The sequence below is a fragment of the Haliotis cracherodii genome, unplaced genomic scaffold (assembly GCF_022045235.1).
Source record: "Haliotis cracherodii isolate W230 unplaced genomic scaffold, xgHalCrac1.p SCAF_17, whole genome shotgun sequence".
NCBI lineage: Eukaryota > Metazoa > Mollusca > Gastropoda > Lepetellida > Haliotidae > Haliotis > Haliotis cracherodii.
In genome coordinates, this window is record NW_027266272.1 from 12963022 (window position 1) to 12987296 (window position 24275).

Sequence of the window (24275 nt, forward strand, 5' to 3'; positions counted from 1 at the left end):
ATCAACCAAGTCAGCGAGCCTGACCACCCGATCCCGTTAGTCGCTCTTACGACAAGCATGGGTTGTTGAAGGGCTATTCTAACGCGCATCTTCGCGGTTGAAATGCGTATGCAAATTAAAACATAAGAAGTTCTAAGGCCAGCCTTGTTTATTTGATTGTTTATGTACAGAAAGGGCGGGCGGAGTGGGGAAAGAAACGAAGTTACAGTCATCAACCTTCCATTTTGGACACGGATCTGTCGCGATTCGTCATATTGCGTTGTTGTGAAGTTTTCAAGATAAAATAATACACACATTTGTTTAACTTTTCACATTTTATTTTTGGGGGATCCGCGGATTCTTGATCTTTTTGAAACAAATCTGTCCTTACATCGCCTATAAATAGCACTACGTTTTCAATAATGATACAGTGTATCCTTTTCCTCCGCTTCGTATCCTCCATTAAATTGTTATATTTATATCCTTTTTTATACTTCTAAAAACATATTAAGGATCTCAAAAAACGTTAAGGATCGTCCGATTCTTTAAAATTACTATTCTATCATGGCATGACAGATTAACTATAGTAATATTAAAAAATCCGGTGACCCTTCATTTATTTGAGTTACTGTAGTACTTCATGACAACGACGCTCGGCACATCTACATTAGTCCGATTCAAATTTCATGAAGCTAAAATAACCAGGTCTTTGAATGACATGTAGATGTGATACACATAAGAGAGAATATATGGATGTCAACTTCTTTGAGCACAACGTTTTGGAGTATATGATTGCTCCTTCATCAGGTGAATATGCGTCTGTGGACGTAGGTCTGTTTATGTTGACCAGTTAATCAGATTTGAATAGCTTCCACGTTATTGTAATTAGTTTTAGTTATAAAGATGATGTCCATGAAGCTGTTCTGACATTAAGTTGGGAACTGACACACTCACACCGTTCGTCTGAGCGATCAAAGCAGTTGATATTCAGATTGATTCTATCTCCTTAAAATCAAGTCTCAGTGCTCGCTAATGCTTTGTGTAGCGGTAACGAGTACTAAGATCTGATTTTAAGGAGATTTCAGATTGATTTGACAATAATCTTGTGTTAGTCAGTTTTGAGTTGTTAAATGTCGATTCTATGGTATACCATTGCTGCAAGGCAATGTAAGCTCACCTGACAAGCAGGTCGTTACACATGGTGGTTAAAATAAAGACAATTTTCTTTCTTTTATTGAACGTGAATGTTTGCATTTTTAGTTACTTTATGACAAGGCGGATTGATTTGCGATCCGTGAAGATCCGGGGTAGAATAGATCTTCAGCAACCCATGCTTGCCGTAACAGGCGACTGTGCTTGTTGTAAGAGGCGACTAACGGGATCGGTTGTCAGGCTCGCTGACTTGGTTGATACCAATTGCGTGGATCGATGCTCATGATGTCAACGACTGGATTGTCTGGTCCAGACTCGATTATTTCAGACCGCCGTCATATAGCTGGAATATTGCTGAGTGCGGCGTTAAACAACAAACCAACAAACCAACCTCATAATTTGCGGCATTTGATAGACTTAAACAAGTATTTTTTTAAATGCTTTCATTTTTCCAACAACCGAAACCAAATTAGGCCCCGCCTGCTAAATAACTGCTATTTCCTGTTTGGCTGATAATATTGCTGTCTGCAGTTATTTTTGTGTTCATCGTTAAATAGGCAGTCTGTTAAGTTATTGTTGATGTATTTGAGGAGCGTAGAGCCATAAGGGCCAATGTCATGTGGAGTCCGTTTTGAGTAAAGTAATGAAAGCAATAACTTTATACCTGCTAATGAACATTTTTTATTCCCCGATAAATTCCTAAACTTTAACACATTCTGACAGCAGACATATAAATGTTGCTATGGAACTAAACTTACGTTTTTAATCTGTGTAAGGGCGGAAAGGGTCAATGTCATTTGCATGGGATTTAACATGTGAGATTGATAAAACTTCTACTGAAAGTATAAACACATACTATTGAAGCTGTTTTAAATAATTTAAACTAATGCCTGCTTTGTTGAACTTGTTGAAACATAATAATCATGTTTCCAAACTTTCAAATCTCTTGAACAACCAGTCTCAACCACACACTGAGATGAGAGCTAAAAGGGCCAAAATCTAGCAAAGTGACGTTGGCCAATTTGGAACTTGACTTTGGCCCTTTTACAAAATTTTAAGTAGCTATATCTAAAAAAAAACCTTATCAATAAAAACATATAATAATTATTCTACAAGTAGACGAGAACTTATAGATGTTTTTTTTTATGCAATAATATTCAAAAAGGGCCAAAGTGCATTTAGGCCCCTTTTGGCTCTGAGGTCTTCATTTATTTATTAGAACTGATTTTAATTAATATTTTGTTGAGTTTATGGAGGTATAAAAACCGTCGTGTACACTCTGCGTAGACTGTTTACTATGAATGGTATTTTTGTTCTTGCTTTTTCAAGCGTCCTTTCAGTGGATGTCTGCAGACAACGTGCAAGACTTGTCATAACCACAGTCGCCATGATAGAACGCCGCAAGCAACGGACAAATGGCGTCCGGTCTCTCGAGGAAACGGGGGGCAACAGTGATTTGGAAATGGCTAAGCCAAAAGCCAATTCTGGTAGAAGACGCTACATATATTTACTCTTGATCGTGCCTATGTTGTGGTTTCTGGTTGTACTTAAAGTAGCTTTGTTTGATGCGGAGAGGGGCAGCAAACCGGCGTCTCATCACGCAGCTGGCGCCCGGGCGCCGGTTGTTATGCATGATGGTTATGTTGATGATGTAAAATATGAAGAAATCAAAAGTTGGAAGAGGGACGATGACACGAGGGATGATCACATAGGTAAGACAGTATTGTTTGTTGTTTGACGCCACACTCAACAATAGTCCAGCTACGTCTGTAAATAATCGAGTCTGGACCAGACAACCCAGTGGTTGACATCATGAGCATCGATCCACGCAACTGGGATACGATGACATGCATCACCCAAGTCAGCGAGCCTGACCTTCCGATCCCGTTAGTCGCCTCTTACGACAAGTATGGTTGCCTTATACGGCAATCAAGGGAAGCTGAAGACCTATTCTCTACCCGGATCTTCACGGATGAGGGGCGTTCGCTCGTCGCGCCGAAGACCCTGGTTCGATTCCCGACATGGGTACAATGTGTGAAGCCCAATTCTGGTGTCCCCCGCCTGATATTGCTGGAATATTGCTAAAAGCGGCGTAAAACCATACTCACTCACTTCACGGGGGAATTTATTAACGAATGGGGGAATACCATTACCAATAGCCGTAAGTGACGGCTTTTTGTTTTCACAGTCATAGTAGAAGTCAGTTACTTAATAGAGAATATCACCCTCGTGTCTTATTACAGTCGATGCAAGTTTAACAAAAAAATCGATGCTTGATGGGGAGATTAAGAACTTTATTGACATGTGTTGATATATTTGATATCAAAAGACACGAGGGTGATATCATCCACAATTATTCCTCCAACTCTTTCCGTTTGTAAACAGTAACGTGTCCCGTGTGTATTGACAACGAGATTAGTGATGTAACTGATGACGTCGCTATGATCTATGATCTGAAAGGCATTGTGATGCAATGTCTTTGTGACGGTGGGGGCACGGGTGGCCCAGTCGTCTAAGGCGCCGCGATTCGCTGTGCAGAGTTGCGTCCCTTAGGCACACCAGAAACCTATGATTGCGGGTTCGAATCCCGGTTCGCCCCAATTATGTTTCTAGGATTGTCAGCACCATACCCGTGCTTATGGGTTTCACCGATGTGGTAAACGCCTGAGGCCTGCATGCTTTCCTCCCACATTAAGCTGACACGCTGCGATATAACTGGAATACTGTTAAAAGCGGCGTTAAACCAAACTCACCCACTCACACTTTGTGACGGTATCTCCTTTGGAAGCCAGTTTTGGAAGATAAAACACGTACAGCCACAACTGAGAGTCAAAGTAGTATCAATGGACTTAAATTTGACCCATGTTTGTGGAGCACGAGATCATTGTAAACGTTCTGTGTAAAATATGTGAACACTTTAATAAGATATGTATGTTTTTCGTGATTAGGTAACACACTAATATCTTCTTCTTTTTTCTTTCAGTCAATCTTCACGCAGATGTTCCGAAGAAGAAAAGTAAAATGAAGGTTCTCCAGGCACATCCGGGTCTTGGTAGGTGACGCTTCTTCGAATGAGTGAGTGGGCGGGGTACAAGCACAAACAATGGGCAAGATGACTACGCGCTTTTCTCGAAGCGAACCCTTGCCGTGTCAAGATCATGCTTTATCCAACAGGGGGCACAGGTGGCCCAGTCGTCTAAGGCGCCGCGATTCGCTGTGCAGAGTTGCGTCCCTTGGGCTCACCAGAAACCTATAATTGTGGGTTCGAATTCCGGTTCGCCCCAATTATGTTTCTAGGTTTGTCAGCACCATACCCGTGCTCGTGGGTTTCACCGAAGTGGCAAACGTCTGTGACCTGCATCATTCCGGGCTTTCCTCCCACATTAAGCTGACACGCCGTGATATAACTGGAATACTGTTTTAAGCGGCGTTAAACCCAACTCACTCACTCACTTTATCCAACACACTACTCCATTCACGCCCATCGCAATGTTAGACTGTGTACTGACCCACCATAGTCATTTTTTTGTAATTTTTGGCAAAATGGACACTCAAATAAAATTGGGTGATCTGGGTATTTAGGCACAGCAGTGTCGTCGTTCGGGTTCGAATCTAATTCAATGTGTTTCGAGAAGGATTAACACAAGAACACATCTTGTCTGTAATAAGACACTCGTGTGATATTCTCTATTAAGTAACTGACTTCTTCTATGACTGTAAGAACAAAAAGCCGTCAGTTACTACGGTATTCCCCTATTCGTTAATAAATTCCCCCGTGAAGTGAATGAGTATGGTTTTACGTTGCTTTTAGCAATATTCAAGCAATATCAGGCGGGGGACACCAGAAATTGGCTTCACACATTGTACCCATGTCGGGAATCGAACCCGGGTCTTCGGCGTGACGAGCGAACGCTTTAACCACCAAGCTACCCGACCGACCCTCACCCGTGAAGATCCGAGTAGAGAATTTGTCTTCAGCAACCCTTGATTGCTGTTAAAGGCGACTAAGCTTGTCGTCGTAAGGGGCGACGAACGGGATCGGGTGGTCAAGCTCGCTGACTTGGTTGATGTCGTATCCCAGTTGCGTGGATCGATGCTCATGATGCCAATCACTGGATTGTCCGGTCCAAACTCGATTATTTACAAACCACCGTCATATTACTGGAATATTGCTGAGTGCGGCGTTAAAAAACAAACAAACAAACAATCATATGAAGGCGGTCAGTAAGGTACAGTCCTGTAACCAAGGTAATAACACTATGGTTAGGGGATCGAGGACACTTTACTCCTTAGGTGTAGCGAAGCCTGGCATCTAAGGGACATAACTCCCAGTATTCAACAACACATAGATGGGCGCTTGTGGACGACCACAATACTTGGCTGTTTCAAAGATATCAAATCAGAATGCAAAATCCTGTTTCACTGGAAGTGCTCTTAAAATCAGTTACTCAATCTCCCATGCAATCCGCTTCATGAAAATGCAGAGCAGGTGTTTTGAAACGAGAAGATTCTTTTCATACAGTTGGTTCTGTTGTTTTGACATAGTCGCCACTCAAATAGCATCTTTTACAGATTGTTCGGATGACTTTTTTCAGGCGAGGGCGGAGCTGCGTCTATTGTCGATGCGTCGTTGCTGAATCCCACGGAGAGGACGGCGTTTGAACTAGGAGATTCCGTCCACCACTTCAATGAGTTTGTGAGCGACAAGATCTCCCTGGTGAGATCGGTGCCGGACTTCAGGAACCCAGAGTAAGTTTTGTTTGTTTCTTTGTTGTTTAACGCCGCAGTCAGCAATATTCCAGCCACATACAGACGTCTGTAAATAATCGAGTCTGGTAAAGACAATCCAGTGATTCGCATCATGAGCATCGATCCACACAATTGTGATACGATGACACGCATCAACCAAGTCAGCGAGCCTGACCACCCGATCCCGTTAGTCGCCTCTTATGACAAGAATAGTCGCCTGTTACGGCAATCATGGGTTCCTGAAGACCTTTTCTACCCCGGATTTTCACGGGTCCCAGAGCAAGTGGTTTATAGCAGTGTCTACAGGTTCCATCGGCACCACAAGTAGTTATGCCAGATAGTTTGCGGATGTTTGGACCAAACTTCCAGGTCGAAGGGTCGAAAAGAAAAGTTTAAATATTTTTCATATTCCAAGCTTTAAAAAGAAGTCCGACCTTATGGGTAATAAACAATAGCTTCATCATTGCGTGACTGTTCCTCTAGACGATCCTCGCCATGATATATTTGGGGCAAAACACTTTCATTGGATTTACTATGGAGAAATCATAGCCATAATATATTCTGCTCCATTTTGACAAAAGTAAGTTAATTGTTGTTTTGTTTTTTGTGCCTACCCCAACCGACGGAATATTTTTTTAAAGAAGAAGGGTGCAAGTGCAGGAGACGTGCCTTGTTTTATCCCCTAAGCGCCAGGCAGGGAAACCACAAATACCATCGTGTAACGTATTTTGGTATGACGCAGCCGGGGATCGAACCCCGAAACCTTCCTCTCTTGGGGGAGACGTCCCCGTCCCATCCACTGGACCACGGAGGCGAAATTGTCTTTTGACCAAAACATTTTTTTATGGACGTCATGTGAACAATGTCTTTATTACCTGAGGCAAACTATTTTGTTGAATTTCGGAACCAATTAGAGTTTTCATTACATTCACTACATTCTTCTGCGGGGCGGTCGGGTAGCCTAATGGTTAAAGCGTTCGCTCGTCACGCCGAGGACCCGGGTTCGATTTCCGACATGGGAACAATGTGTGAAGCCCATTTCTGGTGTCCCCCGCCGTGATATTGCTGGAATATTACTAAAAGCGGCGTAAAACCATACTCACTCTCTTACATTCCCTGCAGTAGACTCCCAGCTACATGATACTCAAACGTGTGTGTTTTGTGTCGAATAAAACGGATCAGGCTCGGTGACTTGGTTTATTCCTTGCTTCCTACCCCGACGCCGTGGGATATGTTTTCAAAAAACATTATTCTCATATCTGTGTACAAAATTCATTTCATAACATATGAATGGTGACTTTGACTCTTAGATCATGACGACGTGGGTCTCCTGTTTCAACCTCGCTGTCTCCAGTAAAAACACCATTCACACGATTTGACAATAGTAGGTTACATATTAAAAGCGACAAAAACCAAGCATTTCCAAAATCATCAGAACTCTGCTAACAGAACATATTGTACAATTGAGAGCAGACTAAAATTTAGCCCGAAAATAAACGTAAGTTATCTTATTGATAAATATATATCTCGAAAATATACGATCGAATCCCAATGGAGCACAAACAGTCCCAGAAATGAATTATCTTATTTAAAAATATACGTCCACAAAATATATAATCAAATCCAATGGAGCCCAGAATAATGTTTTATTAGGGCTGAGGCAATCTAGACTTACCCAATCCTTTTAGACTTGCGTTTGATTCCTCCCTAATTTATTCTCTAGGATTTGGGTGACAGACTCGATTCCGGGCATATCATTAGCATGACTGTGTTAATGATGATGATGATGATGATGATGACGTGTACTTTGTGTTTCAGGTGTCAGGCCGCCTTCCAGTTCTACCCTAAAGACCTCCCCTCCGTATCAGTGGTCATCTGTTTTTATAACGAGGCCTGGTCAACACTACTCCGGACAGTCCACTCCGTGCTGAATAGGACCCCTGCCAACCTCTTGGAGGAGATCCTGCTGGTCGACGACGGATCAAATCTAGGTGAGTGGACAATGAAGTTAAAGGAAGCTGTCAAGCGCTCTTTTTAAGTGCTGACTTGTCCCAAATCGACTCTTACATTATTGTGCAATGTCTTTCTGTTTTGTGACCGCCTCCGTGGTCTAGTGCTAGAGCGTCCGCCCGGAAAGTAGAAGGTCCGGGGTTCGATCCCCGGCCGCGTCATACCAAAAGACGTTAAAAGATGGTACTTGTTGTTACCCTGTCTGGCGCTCGGCATTAAGGGGCTAAAACAAGGAGTGGTCAGTATACTGTGTCTGAGTGGGGTATTAATGTTAAACTGCGGCATGGTATCTCAGTGGGCTAGCACTATAAATCGGCATCCGCCCGGACTAGTACAAGCAGCCACACACACACACACGTGCATGCACATCGCTATATAAGTGCAATAATTTTAGACGCGACGTTAAAACAAATTTCACCTCACCTCACCTCTTTCTGTGTTGCTTTCTTCAGAGGACCTGGGTGAACCGCTTGACGAGTATACGGCCGCCATGCCGAAAGTGCACGTGGTCCGGACCAATAGGAGGCTGGGGCTGGTGAGAGCCCGGATGGAGGGTATCAAGTTCGCCAAGGCTCCGGTTCTTGTGTTCCTCGACTCTCACTGCGAGTGTGGCAATGGTAGGTAGCTAGAAGCAAACGCTAAATCACAACAAATTAATTTATTCCGTCTTTTTAGTCAAAAGTAAATGTTGGTATTTTTTAAGTAGCATTTTTTTGAACATCGGAAAACTACTTATTTGGTGAGTGAGTGAGTGAGTATGGTTTTACGCCGCTTTTAGCAATATTCCAGCAACATCACGGCGGGGGACACCAGAAATGGGCTTCACACATTGTACCCATGTCGGGAATCGAACCCGGGTCTTCGGCGTGATGAGCGAACGCTTTAACCACTAGGCTTCCCGACCGCCCCACTCACTTGGTAAAATCGGAGTGGTGGGATAGCTTTTTCTCGTTACGCGTGTGTGAAGTCCCTTTAATGTGTATGGTATTGCTGGAATAATAGCAACCATATTCATTCGTTAACTTAAACCTTAACCTTAAATCACAATTACCTAAGTTCTATGGAAAAGTAGATCCAGGATTCCCACGAGCAAATTATGAATATGTTGTGGTTAACATACACCAGAATAGTGGGTATATAAATGTATAACAGCCTCAAGATATCTCAGACGTTACGCTCGTGCAGCAAGGGGGCTTTCTGGAAAGTGTTATGAGTTCAGATCCCTCAATAACGGGAGCAGATTAACACAGCGGTCAAATTTTCTGTGAAGCGTTACGTCCCTTAGCCGCAGCAGCTAATCGGTTGATTCAAATTCAAGATTCGACCCGATTGGGATCGTTGACCTGTTACCCCCTGCGTGTGCTCGTGGGTCACGTAACAAATATAGACGTTGATGACTTCCAACACTGTGAGAGTGACCTCTCTCCACACCCAACCTACACACCATCGTCACTGCTTTGAATACACTTTGTCCCCCCAATCACCAGACCGCCTCCGTGGTCTAGTTGATAGAAGGTCTGCCGGAGGGTGGTTCGATCCTCGGCCATGTCATGTCAAAAAGCGTTTAAACATGGTACTTGTTGTTACCCTGTCTGGCGCTCGGCATTAAGGGGCTAAAACAGGGACTGGTCAGTTCTGACACACACAAACACAAACACACATGTGCATGCAGGTGGTTATGTAAGTGCAATGATAAAAAGATATCAGTGCAACGTAATCCATGTTTAAAAATCGTGAAAAAAACCTATAAAATTTACGATTCGAACAGCTGCCTACACGATTCAGTCATACTTTTTCTTCCACAGGGTGGTTGGAGCCTCTGTTAGTGCCCATCCAAGACAACCCCTCTACCGTTGTCACCCCCACCATCGACGTCATCGACAAGGACGACTTCCGCATCAACAACGCCGACAACAACATAGGCGGCTTCAGTGCAGAGTCTATGACGTTCAACTGGATCTCAGTCCCGCCAAGGATCAATCGCTACAGGACCACAATGGCAGATCCGTTTGTGTACGTTGCCCTTCATTGGTTCCGGTTAGAATAGGTCTTCGTAATTACGATTGTCGTAAGAGGCGATTGGTTGGTTGGTTTGTTGTTTAACACCTCACTCAGCAATATTCCAGCTATATGACGGCTGTCTGTCAATAATAGAGCCTTGACCAGACAATCCAATGACTGATATCACGAGCATCGATCCACTCAATTGGGATTGATGACATGCATCAACCATGTCAGCGAGCCTGACCACCCGATCCCGTTAGACAAGCATAGTCGCCTTTTACGGCAAGCATGGGTTGCTGAAGACCTATTCTACCCCGGATCTTCACGGGTCGTAAGAGGCGATTGCATGGATCGATCGATGGTTTTGTTGATTGCGTCTCATGGGACCATGACGACTTGGAACGTTGTTAATTTTATCAGTCACTGGTTTGTCTGGTCCAGACTCGATTATATACAGGCCGTCGTCACACAGAAAAGTAGTGCTATCTCCATGTACAGCTCCTAGTGTACTCTCCCAGACCCTAGAGAATAAATTAAGAAAGTCTAGAATGATTGAGCAAGTCCAGATTGCCTCAGTTCCTGAAATTAAGCATTGTTCTGTCAGAGCTTGGGTACACGGGTGGCCCAGTCATATAAGGCGCCCATTCGTGACCAACTCGTGTTATTCTGGGACAAGCCGAATAGCGACTCGTGTCCCTCTCATGGCCATTCTTGCGACCGGGTTCTGTCTTAGCGCAAACGGGCATACCTAAAACAATCTCGTTGCCAAATGGTTAACATATATTTCCCCATATATTATATATATTTCAAATGCAATTTAAAGCACATCGGGTCATGCGGAATTATACAGTATGAGTGAACACATGTAACTGTGTCTTGGGTATATTTTTAGATGCAAGACATATGTAAAATCAAAAATTATTTCTGAGGGATTCTTTGACGAAGAACTTGAAATCATGCGCGCATTCTGATTGGTTTGTCGTATTTTCGCACATAACATTCATCGATAGGGGGGACGAGTCTTCTTGCAGGTTACGGAAAGAGGCGAGTGGTGACGAATGATAAGGCGCCGCGATTCGCCGTGCAGAGTTGCGTCCCTTGGGCACGCCAGAAACCTATGATTGTGGGTTCGAATTCCGGTTGGCCCCGATTATGTTTCTAGGTTTGTCAGCACCATACCCGTGCTCGTGGGTTTTACCGAAGTGGTAAACGTCTAAGACCTGCATCACTTCGGGATTTCCTCCCACATTAAGCTGACACGCCGTGATCTTACTGAAATGATGTTAAAAGCGGCGTTAAACCCAACTCACTCACTCACTCACTATGACGTGGAGTGATATCTCGGGTAGCCCTTATTGTGTTGATCGTTTATAAGTGGCTTGTTGAACAATTTAATATTCAATCATTATGGGAAACCAAAGAACAAGTTCTGGTTTTGGTTTACCGGTCTTTATCATAGCTCACGGAATATTAGTGAAATATAGATGACCGTTTGTTTCGCCCACAGCTCCCCGACATTGGCCGGTGGACTGTTCGCCATCAACAAGGAATACTTCAGCAGTATAGGGCTGTATGACACAGGCCTGGAGGTGTGGGGAGGGGAGAACCTTGAGCTGTCACTCAAGGTAACATTCAGTTGGGGTGACGGTGTGGGGAGGGGACAGGATAAAACGATGGTGTCTCTCAATATATTCATCAGTGTGGAAATCATTAAGTGTGGAAGTCATTAAGAAGAGAACTGGCTAGTCTGTCTAACGGACCTTAGAGAATAAATTCAAAAAGGAACCCAACGCAAGTCTAGAATGATGTGGCCTTTCCAGATGCCTCAGTCCTGAAATTAACCATTGTCCTGGCTCCATTTGGATTGTATTTTATACTTTTTAGATAAATATTTTAGATGACAATAAGAAAATAACTATATTTCTTGGACAAAATGTTAGTCTAAGAACTATCAACAATCGCTGTTTGAGCATGTTATATCTGTTAATCGGTGTAAAATGTTATTACAAAATATGCTCCCCCTCCTCAGCTGTGGATGTGCGGCGGCAAGATCCTCATCAGCCCATGCTCCAGGGTGGGCCACATCTTTCGCCTCAAGTCCCCGTATGTCAACGTAGGGGACACGTTCCTGTCCAAGAACGCGGCGCGCGTGGCGGAAGTGTGGCTGGATGAGTACAAGTGGTTCCACTTCAAGAGCAACCCCTTCTCACCCGTATGTGATTCTTTTCTTTTGTCTCTTTAGATGATGTAACACCACCAATTTTTAAGTCGTGCGCAAGCAGCACCACAACAACAAATGTGTATTTCCCTGCTGCTGCCATTTGTCAGAGATTCGTAGAAGGCTTTACAGGAGGAATCCCCTGAAAAATTGGTTTACTAGTCCCAGACGAATTTTGCAATTCCGCGATCGCGGAAAGATGTTCAGAAAAACTCATCGCAGAATTTTTAAAATATCGCCTTATTTAATCAAAAATACAACACATTTTCATTATCTTCAAGCTTTTCAATCAAATTTGGAACTCGAATGATGCCCAAACATTTAACATGTGATTCAAACATAAAACATATGAATCGTACAATAAAACGAAATTTGAAATTAATATTTCCCACTTTTATACGTTCTGGTGGTATTATGACCACATTAACTATGCATAGGTCTAACCGTAAATAAATATCAGCGACACTTTGCATATTTATTTGCATAATTATATGTCTCTCTGATCCAACTGTTAACTGTTAAAATTGACATTTTGGGGATTACTTCGTTTCAGATTTGAATTCGAGTTTTTGAAAAATGAGTTTGTATTTATCTTTAAAGGGAGAAATAGGTTACAGCAGAATTTTGTAATTTCAGCCGCAGAATTTTGATAATTTTACCCAAAAATTCGTCTGGACTGGTTCACTACCAACACAACGGTGAGGTGCAATACATCTCGGTTTTATCGAATGGGATGAATTATGACGTTGTATTTGACAGTGATGGTGTTGTACAGATAAAACCCGTTATGCTCCACGTGACACTGTTGTATGCCCACAGGCCGACTTCGGGGACATCACCGGGGCCAAGGAGCTACGTAGTAAACTCAAGTGTAAGCACTTTGACTGGTATCTGGAGAATATCTACCCCGAGCTGTTCATTTCCGGGTCCGGAGACCACTTCGGGCAGGTAAGAAAAAATAGCATGTACCCACTGGTGCCTACGGAAGCCTTTTAGGGCCATTTGCTTTTTTATTTTTTTAGATACTATCTTGAAATTTCAAGATACTAAGTTGAAATTTCAAGATATAATAGTTGAAATTTCAAGATATAGAAGTTGAAATTTCAAGATACTAAGTTGAAATTTCAAGATAATGAAGTTGAAATTTCAAGATAGTATCGAATTTTTATTTTTTTAAATGGCCCTAAAAGGCTTCCGTAGGTACCCAAGCGCCTTCACTTCGTCGCCTTCCTCACGCGTATCTCACTGACACACGAGCGCCACCTGACGGCACTACGAAGGTGATTTGTACTCTAGGTCTTAGCACTGGAAGTCGTAGCTGTACACCCATAAGGATATTATTTTTCCTTTATAACCTACGAGACCACCTAGAATGGATGGGTCTATACAAAATATGTTTATGTGCGTATAGCTACGAATGCTCCACGAGGCCAGCACCGCCATATTGTTCTCAAGATGGCGGACTCCATACGTTTACTACAGAAATGGGCTATGGGGTAGCCTAGCCTAGTGGTTACAGCGTTCGCCGAAGACCTGGATTCGATTCCCCACATGGGTACAATGTGTGAAGCGCATTTCTGATGTCCCCCGCCGTGTTATTGTTGTAATATTGCTAAGAGCGGCGTAAACCTGTACTCACTCACTCACTCCCTATAGAAATGGGGCTTGCGTCTAGTTGCGTCTTGTTGCGTCTAGTTGACACTTCTGGACATTAATCGCTGTTAAATTCCTGAACTGTCCAGTAAAGCTGTCCCGTTTGGTACACGGACATTCTATAATTGGTAGGCTCCCAATCTCATTAAAATCAGACCTTAGTACTCGCTACCGCTAAACAAAGATCTGAAGACATCCCATTAGAGGTCACGTCAGAGCGACCTTTCATCAGACCAATCAGAGCGTCGCTTACCAGATTATGAAAGTGACTCTCGGAATATGATTTCTAATCATGCAACCTTGATAACTTTATTCCGAACGATAGTTACGAGTCTAACGACTGAATCTATACAACCTAACCTATCTATTAGCCATTCCAGAATGTTCTTTTGTTCAGGTTTCAAATTCGTAATCGAGAATGTCAAAATATGTTTAGAAGCGTAGTCACCAATTTGAAATTAGTGCCGTAAAGCACGAGAAAGCTGCCTCCTGATTGATCATTCCATTGGTCGGTCAAAGTTCGCGCAAGGTCGGTCTGACGTGACCCGTAATAGGATGTCCTCAGATCTTTGTTTAGCGGTAGCGAGAACTAAGATCTGATTTTAATGAGATTGGGTAGGCTCCCGATGCCCGGTGGAGTCCCATTCAAGATTGGCTTCGCTGTAAGGCCATCACCATCACCGTATGGTTTACCGGTCCACTCTGGATTCGGAATTACAACTACTACAGAAAATATCTAAGGTAACGTTGTTACCGTTTGAGGAAGTTAACTAATAAGAAAATTTAATAATTTTCCACGATTAGCGTGACTGAACACAGCATTTTCATATACCAATGAGACGCCGTCCCCTACCAAGACTTACCACAACATTCCAATGCTATATGACTTGTAGTCGGCATCTCTACCTATACAGTCAAGTCTCGTTAATCCGACACTCGGCTTTATCCTACGCTAATGATGGGAACCGATTAAATCAGTGCTATTTAGACCCGTTAATCCGACAGTCTCGCATACCGACTCCGACACACCTAATTTGCAACGAATTACCGAAATCACTCATTAATCAGTCTCGTTATTCCGACACAATCATCAGTTATAGATTTCTGTAGCAAGGGGACATGGGTGGCCCAGTCGTCTAAGGCGCCGCGATTCGCTGTGCAGAGTTGCGTCCCTTGGGCGCGCCAGAAACCTATGATTGAATCCCGGTTCGCCCCGATTATGTTTCTAGGTTTGTCAGCACGCCACCGTACCCTTACTCGTGGGTTTCACCGAAGTGGTAAACGTCTGAGACCTGCATCACTTCGGGCTTTCCTCCCACATTAAGCTGACACGCCGCGATCTAACTGTAATGCTGTTAAAAGCGGCGTTAAACCCAACTCACTCCCTGACACACACTATGCAGGTTACTATTTTTCTATAAGTCCAAATAATAATTCATTAATTTGGCGTAGCTTTGTGTATTGTCGTTGACCAAAAAGAAAAGTGTGTAATGTGGTGGATCCAATGTGTTTGTCAACTGATATGCTTTTTGCTGCAGATTTCTCATGTAGGAACGGGACTGTGTCTGTCGGCTCCTGGCTGGGAGCAGCCGTTAGCTATGTTCACTTGTGACGCTGGGGTAAGTCTGACGTCACTTCCGTCGATTATTAAAATTTTAAATCATAAATGATTTAGTTTTTCCTCCAGCTTACAAATGAATGAAACATCGCAATCTTTCTGAATGCAGACAATTTGGGAATCTGACAAAATGCTGGAGATTCGCCATAACATTTACTGCGTGGACTTTTATCCCGGCGTGCACCACGCGCCCTCCACCTCCGCGTGCAAGTCGGAGCAGACGACACAGGTGTGGACGTTCAAAAAGGTATGTGCCCTGATCGCAGCCATGGAAGTGAGTTGTTTATTTGTGTCAATTAATCCAGACTGGATTATTTACAGGCCCCAGACATAAAGCTGCAATATTGCACAAATACACACACGCATACAGAAACATACACCAACTGCAGCTTCCGTTACAGCGTAACTCCACCACCTAGCTCCACAAGTTGGGAAGACAGCAGCTGTGTAATCCCACGGAAACGCCATTCTTCACACGCCTGTCATATAGCTGGATTATTGCTGAACAAAACAAAATACAAAATGTCATGTGACAATATGCAATAACAATACGAAATGTTATGCTTCAGACACTATCTGCTAGACCCGTGAAGATCCAGGGTAGAATAGGTCTTCAGCAACCCATGCTTGCCGTAAAAGGAGACTATGCTTATCGTAAATGGCGACTAACGGGATCGGGTGTTCAGGCTCGCTGACTTGGTTGATGCATGTCATCGATCCCAATTGCGTGGATCGATGCTCATGATATCAATCACTGGATTGTCTGGTCCAGACTCGATTATTTACCAACTGCCGTCATATAGCTGGAATATTGCTGATTGCGGCGTTAAACAACAAATCAACAACAACAACAACTATCTGTTATCATTCTTGCTGATCTTAAACTCTCTCACAAGAATGATAATTACTTTGATAATTGTTTAATTGCAAGAGAAGAGTTACTAAAAACATTTAGAAATGTCGGTTTTCGGACGACAGTTTAAAACAATTGATAATTTAGAAAGTGGTGGGTTTGTCAGCACCATACCTGTACTCGTGGGTTTCAACTCACTCCTTCACTCCACTCAAGCTGACAGACAAGGACACTGAATTGCTGTGCAATGTCATTCAGGAACAAGGGGCGGATCCAGGATTTAAAAAATAAGGAGGGGGGTCCCCTTGGGCCATTTGTCCACCCAAAAAAATTCACAAACACAATATGCAATCCATTATTTATTTTTCTTTTATTTCATTTTTTTAATATTATATTATTTTTTTTTTTCAATGACGCCTTTCCCTCCCTTTTAAATATCTGCATTTAAAAGGGATGGGGTGGGGGATAGTTGGTGGGGGGTGGGTGAGGTAGGCCTAGAACCGCCCTCTGGATCCGGCACTGGATACAATAGGCTGGATAATCGAGGGTGCCCTCTCTCTCTCCAACAGGTTGAAGGTCAGATCCTGCACCAGATGACCAACACATGTCTGACTGTGAAGGATGCCAAGAGTATCACACTGGAGACTTGCGTCCCTGGGGATGTCTCACAGAAATGGAGTTGGCCTACGAATCCCCATTTCCAGTTTAACAGAACAGCTGCTGACGAAATGGCGAAAGAGGCAGGCTGGTGAAGCACTCGGCACACATCGGTAGAGTCCGGGAATGGTCAATAACGTCACAAATAGAAAGCATTTACAAATGTTTGTTTTTATTTTTTTCAGAGACCGTGTGTGATCTCTGGTATACAGCTAGAAAGTGCTGATACTGTTATAACAAATGTTCCGTCACTCCTGGCTTCAGGGGTACTATTCGTTGCTACTCGCGTCTTTCCGGAGTCATTCCGCATGGCCCGGAATGACACAAGTAGACACGAATGTGTATGAAAAGCCTCGGGAAGTACTGCTCCGGGGTGGCATGTAAGGCCAGTTAGATAAATATTATCTGTCTATTTTTAAATCTGAGTGGGTAGGGAGTGGGTACTATTTTTAATTAGGTTACATTCCAATACAACTAAGAAGGAAGAGCCATGACCACAGCTAGTTCCTATGCGAATGTCATGTACTGGAGTGACATGGCTCAATAAACAAATCGTAATGTTTTGCAAAAGTGACATTTGATTTGAAAAGTGCTTAAAAATATAAGTACCAGAACCGGGTGGGTCATGAAAAAACATGCAATTTATTTTAACAGGCTAACTTTGCGAAGATGTCTGGCATATTTCAAGACTCTCAGTATCCATATGACAGCACTACCTTCAGATCAAACACTAGTGGCCGAAACTATATTTTTGTAGTTCACTAAATCTAAACATTTGCATTTAAAATTGTATTGATTCTAAATTCCATTTTGCTGCAAATACTGTGTATGTGTACAGATGTTACCGTTTGGGTAGAGGGGTGGAGCAGAGTTCTCCTTGTGACAATATTTTGATAAAAAATCAGTGAGGGTAAATGGGGTGTGGGTGGAGGACGGGGCTGGACCCCCAGCTCCTACGGGTCTGCATAATGAGACACTTCAATGTGGGCATAGATAAAAACCAAATCACATGTGATATAATCACGCAATAACGACCAAGAGTAGAATAGAGACAGCACGATATAACGACCATACAATAACGACCAAGAGTACAATAGACACAGCACCACAATATACTAATGTCCAAGAGTACAATAGAGACAGCACGACCTTACAATAACGACCAAGAGTACAATAGAGACAGCACCACAATATACTAACGACCAAGAGTACAATAGACACAGCACCACAATATACTAACGTCCAAGAGTACAATAGAGAAAGCACGACCTTACAATAACGACCAAGAGTACAATAGAGACAGCACCACAATATACTAACGACCAAGAGTACAATAGACACAGCACCACAATATACTAACGTCCAAGAGTACAATAGAGAAAGCACGACCTTACAATAACGACCAAGAGTACAATAGAGACAGCACCACAATATACTTACGACCAAGAGTACAATAGAGACAGCACGACCATACAATAACGACCAAGAGTACAATAGAGACAGCACCACAATATACTAACGACCAAGAGTACAATAGACACAGCACCACAATATACTAACGTCCAAGAGTACAATAGAGACAGCACGACCATACAATAACGACCAAGAGTACAATAGAGACAGCACCACAATATACTAACGACCAAGAGTACAATAGATACAGCACCACAATATACTTACGACCAAGAGTACAATAGAGACAGCACGACCATACAATAACGACCAAGAGTACAATAGAGACAGCACGACCATACAATAACGACCAAGAGTACAATAGAGACAGCACGACCATACAATAACGACCAAGAGTACAATAGAGACAGCACGACCATACAATAACGACCAAGAGTACAATAGAGACAGCACGACCATACAATAACGACCAAAAGTACAATAGAGACAGCGCGACCATACAATAACGACCAAGAGTACAATAGAGACAGCACGACCATACAATAACGACCAAGAGTACAATAGAGACAGCACGACCATACAATAACGACCAAGAGTACAATAGAGACAGCACGACCATACAATAACGACCAAGAGTACAATAGAGAGAGCACTGTAGTCCTCATCAATCCGGCGGATATAGGAATCTGAAGGTGACGACAGTCTCTCGGTAATAACTGTCTCACAAAGACTTCAGACTTTAATTACTTTAACGTAACGCAAATAAAACCACGGTAGGGATCATGAAAAATACTTTATCTTACTAGAATATTTATTCGTATGACTGAGAAGCCTTAAGCCGTGAGCGTTTTGGGGTGTGTAGTGAGCATGTTGATGGGGTCAAGACGAGTGTGTATTTGAGGTGTTTCATGAACAGGTCTGGAAGAGGGTATCTGCATCAAATGGGAGGAAGGAGAGATTGATTTTAATCAAAATTATTTAGGAACTTTATCCTTTACATTATGATTTGTATGTTACACTGGAATGTATCTCTATAGAGCAGACGTTTTTTGTTTATAGATTTTTTATTTGATAAAATCAGGTCAGTTGATAAAATAAGTATAAACAAAAGATTCAAATTTCAAATCAATATTTTTTATTTTTTCAAAATGTTAAGTAGGCCGGGAAAAAGTTGGGGGTGAGAGGAATAGGGAGAGAAACAACTACGAATAGCTTGGCTAATTCAAATAAATTACTATTTTTTTTATCTTTATTTTTTTTTTTTATCTTTATTTTTTTTTTTATTTTTTTTTTTTTTTTAAATTTATTTTTTATTATTATTTATATTTATTTTTTTTATTTTATTTTTTTTGTTAAAAAAAATTGGGGGGGAGGGTGCTATTTTTTTATGGATCGATATGTATGCTATCGATGTTTTCAAAAGCACGTTTTTTGTGAGTGAAAAGAGGTATCAAATGAATATTTGTTCACTGTACATGTTCATGTACAGATGTAGTCTGTTGTTTATGTGTAACACTGACTCCACCAGAACCCTACCCAAGGATTCTTCTACATTTGACCTTTGATTAAATGCTCTCAACTGGGGAGATCCATACTGATGCACATTCCAGCGTGAACCGCCGTGTCAACACCAATCAGCTGCTAAGGCCAGACTTTTTTTCTTCTTTTTTTGGGGGGAAGGGGGGGGGGGGGGTGTTGGATATTTGGCCCAAAACTGTAGGTCGTTAGGACACAAAAAAAAGAGAAAATTCAAATTCAAGTATTTTTTCTCTCAAAATGTTATGTATGTAGGAAAATAAAGTTGGTGCAGGGGTAATAGAGAACGAGACCACAAAAATAGTCTTGTCTGCATTAGCGCCACTAAATGAGTTCCTTTTGAAAATCAGCATTTTTAGTTATTTCTGGTTGTTTTTCGTGGATGGAAAAACAGTGCTCTGCGTTATTATTTTCAAATTTCAGGGGTCTGTTCAGAGTTGACGGATTCATAAACCAAGTTTTAAAAAAGTCTGGCCTAATCCACAATGCTCAAATATCTACCCCATGCAGCGTCAACATTCCAGTGTCAGAATTGTATGCTAGTCCCTGATCCATGTCTAGCAAATGGTACAGTGGGCTTGTTGAATGAAGAAACACTGTTTATACAGTACCTGTAATCACGGCATTGATGGTTGCATCGAAGAAAATATCCCTTTGATTGCATTTAACTCCTGTCATTCCCTTTTTACACCAAGCCGAGAATGTTAGTGATTTGCTTTCCTCGATTATCAAGTGTAGTATATCTCCATTTTATTATGATTAAAGTCATGCTGTAATACACTGGATAATCGAGGCTGTGTCATTGCAAGAAAGTGAGAAATCTTAACATGACACGAGCCTCTTCGGAAATAAGTTAACATGTTTTAGTTATGAAGACGAGACGCATACGTATTGATATACAATTTTTATTTATAACATTGATGAGAAACCTATTCACAGATATCATATTCCTTCTATTTATACTTTGAATATGTTATCTTTGAATTGGAAAGTCGTTTATCAAATTAAAATGCTCACTGATATGTCCTATTATATTCCGATATTAAGTGGAAATACCCCGTTATAAGAACATTTGGAACCGACTTATATTTCGTTATTTGAATATTTTCTTTGTTACAGACGTGTCACACTGAGATGTTTTCATGCTAGTCAGCATATATTGCTTGTTGATGTCGTTAGTATAGAGGGTGCGTTAAAACGAGGCCTTGTAAGGGACTTTCATTTTGGTATTCAAAGGGAGAGCCGGTCGAAAATCAAGGGAGGTAATCCTAGCACACTTTTTGTGGTGGGCCTTAGAAGAAATTGAGACCTGAGACAATATTGAATATTTAAACATGAAGACCTTTTCAATACTAATTGTGACGTCACGGAATTATTCTTGAATTTTATTTAAATTGGTAATTCTTGAAAGACAACCAACAGGTACGTGTTACTTATACACATGCGGATTTCATACTGTTTTAGTATTCGTGCATGCTAAGAAAGTCGGCCAAAGCTCTCCACTCGAACTGTAAGTGACTGGTCCCGAATTGTTTTTGGTGCATTCTTTTTCATTATCATCATCACCATTGACGTGAGGTATCCTCGTTATATGGAGGAAGTGTTTAGAGACATATGATTTCGTTATTGATTTAAACATATTTTATTGATATGTCAATCTGTATTGGGGGAAAAGCACCTCTTGCTTACTGGACACTCTACGGAGAAACATCACATATATAATCACCATCAATAACATATAAATAGAAAATGTATTAAGAAATGTAGCACAAGAAAAAGAGAAAATATTTTTTAAAAACTATTGGAGCCTTGCAATAATATATTTACAGTCTCCTCTAAAAATAACTTCATTTACACTTTCTGAAAAGTTTATATCATTAAACAATGTACTGATTCAATTTTAAAGCTTACATCACCTTTTGAGAATTCAGAGGTTAATTGAGAACGGAATGTGGTATACCTAGGACATTCAAGAATATAATGAAAAGCATTTTCACTTTTTGAACCCAAATCGTATGGTTGGGTGTCTCTAGGATTTACACGAAAGAGACTGTTTCAGCGAGTCGTTATTTATTTATTCGTTTTTGAGATGTAGTTATGAGTACATTGTTTTCATGATTCATAAACCCTATGAGGCTGCGAGGAATTGTATATATGGTACGTAGTAAAGTCAATCATGTGTTTCAGTTAGAGCAGGTGATGTCAAAACGACGTCGTGCACAAGACAGATGTTTTTTTTTATTTGTGTCTCAATCGAGGGTACAAGGGGACTCCCAAAGAGAAAGTTAATCAAAAGGAATCGTTTTGTTTTAATGTAGCTTAGCTGAATTGAGTTCATTTCAGTGGAACCTCTTTTATACGATTAACCTTTCTTTAAAATTCGTACCTTTGAGCCAGTTTCCAGGAAAAAGTGGAATAATGTATCCCGTTACATTGGCGAATAGTCCAGACTGACAAGGTCCCAACTAAACGAGGTTCCACTGTGCAATATACACCTGTGTGACCAAATAAAGGTTTATTGTTTGTTGCAGGTAACTTGAATTAAGTGTTCTTTGTGCCATAGTGACATCTAAAATGGTTCTGGTATCTGGGGGACGGCGGGGTAGCACAGTGGTTAAAGCGTTCGTTCGTCACGCCGAAGGCCCCACATGGGTACAATGTGTGAAACCCATTTCAGATCTCCCCCGCCGTGATATTGCTAAAAGCGGCGTAAAATCATTCTCACTCCGATCCACAAAGCCATCGTATCGCTCAGGTGATCATACTCCCATACTACCGTAGCGCTACGATCGCCTTGTGGAATGGGGCCCTGATTATCTCATCCTATTTTTAATGCACAGTGTTGGAGAAGTGACAGAGTCTCTGGAAGCAAAAAATAATCTCTTCATGAGCTGATACAATTGTCGGAGGTTTTCTGTACCTGTTAACATATGGCTGTGGCATTGAATGGTCGTTCTACATGTTCATTACTTTTTATAATAATTTAACAACGGATTATAAGACCCAGGTTATTCGTGACTTGTATGTTATTTCTGTGAGGGAAATGTGTTGTTGGGAAAGTAGTATTGTTAGAGTGAATGGCGTGCATAGTCTTTATGCAAGCTGAAATAAATTATTTTTCACAGATTGGACTTTGTCATCTGTCAGTTTGTTTGTTTGTTGTTTAACGCTGCACTCAGCAATATTCCAGCTATATGACAGGGGTCTGTAAATAATCAAGTCTTGACCACGCAATCCAGTGATTGTCATGCGCATTGGTCTACGCTTTTGGGATACGATGACATGCATCAGCCATGTCAGCGAGCCTGGCCACCCGATCCCGTTAGTTGCCCCTTACGACAAGCATGGGTTGTTAAAGACCTATTTTAACCCGGATCCCCACGGGCTTAATCTATAAGTGCCACTACATGTCACACACGACTGTACAGAGATGTTCAGATGCTTTACAACTACAAATATGTTATGCATTTTCTAGCCAAACTCGGACAGGTGCATATTCCCGAGGCAAGGGAGATAACTGGCAATAATTGTGGAAACTGGATTTTTATTGTCGATTAACTCCCTTGCCTTTGGAAGCTGGAGCAGGTGTGTCCCAGTGAAATTAGTTGGGCAGAGTTGCGTGCGTGAAACCTATGATCATGGTTGGTTGCTTTGTTGTTTTACGCCGCACTCAGTAATATTCCAGCTATATGATGGCGGACTGTAAATAAGTCTTAACCAGTCAATCCAGTGATTGACATCATTAGCATCGATTCACACAATTGGGATCGATGACATGCTTCAATCAAGTCAGCCAGCCCGACCACCCAATCCTGTTAGTCGCCTCTTACGACAAGCATAGTCGACCCTTTACGGCAAGAAAAGGTTGCTGAGGTTCGAGTCCCGGAGGTAAATGTTCAGGCCTGCATCAAGTTAGGCTTCCTCTTTCCCTCTGTTGTAGGCAACACATTTTTTCAAAGTTAACATCTTTCGGTAGAAACTAACAATTTTAGTCCACTAGTCCTTATAATAACATATAGCAAAACCCTTAAAACGGCAAACTTCTACAAGTCTGTATGATTCCTTAACTATTGGGCAGTTTGGCAAGGACTATAGGACTAGTGCCTCACTACGGAGTTCCCCTGCGAATCGAACACCGTGAATGGTATGGCATATGACAGAATATGCTGCAAAACTAAAATTTTATTTGAAAACTTTTCTAAAAGGTGTTTATGACTTAAACAAAGTTATTAGAGGTGGGCTGGTCATGAGAGACATTTTTTTTCAACAAGTATGATGAATAATTTTAGTCACCATCCATGATGGTCATGTCTCTATGCCAGCAATATCTCTGAACCAGCATAGGTTGCCTGGACAGATTGTAAACAGGAATGCCCAGGGAATCACCTCTCACAACCAGCATAGGTTGCCTGGACAGATTGTAAACAGGAATG

At 41.8% G+C, this 24275-nt stretch overlaps 1 protein-coding gene across 3 annotated transcripts in view; it reads left to right on the plus strand.

Moving 5' to 3' along the window:
* Positions 1–19514, plus strand: part of LOC139464398 (polypeptide N-acetylgalactosaminyltransferase 1-like) — a 47640-nt gene extending 28126 nt beyond the window's left edge. For all 3 annotated transcript variants that reach the window (XM_071245926.1, XM_071245925.1, XM_071245927.1), the window contains 12 exons: positions 2461–2843; positions 4115–4183; positions 5727–5880; positions 7699–7871; positions 8343–8507; positions 9696–9903; positions 11402–11519; positions 11924–12106; positions 12932–13060; positions 15304–15384; positions 15493–15630; positions 16806–19514. In XM_071245926.1, coding sequence (XP_071102027.1) covers positions 2519–2843; positions 4115–4183; positions 5727–5880; positions 7699–7871; positions 8343–8507; positions 9696–9903; positions 11402–11519; positions 11924–12106; positions 12932–13060; positions 15304–15384; positions 15493–15630; positions 16806–16988 — 1926 coding nt within the window. In that variant the 5' untranslated portion in view covers positions 2461–2518 and the 3' untranslated portion in view covers positions 16989–19514. The remainder of the gene's footprint in view (positions 1–2460; positions 2844–4114; positions 4184–5726; positions 5881–7698; positions 7872–8342; positions 8508–9695; positions 9904–11401; positions 11520–11923; positions 12107–12931; positions 13061–15303; positions 15385–15492; positions 15631–16805) is intronic.
* The last annotated feature ends 4761 nt before the right edge of the window (positions 19515–24275 follow it).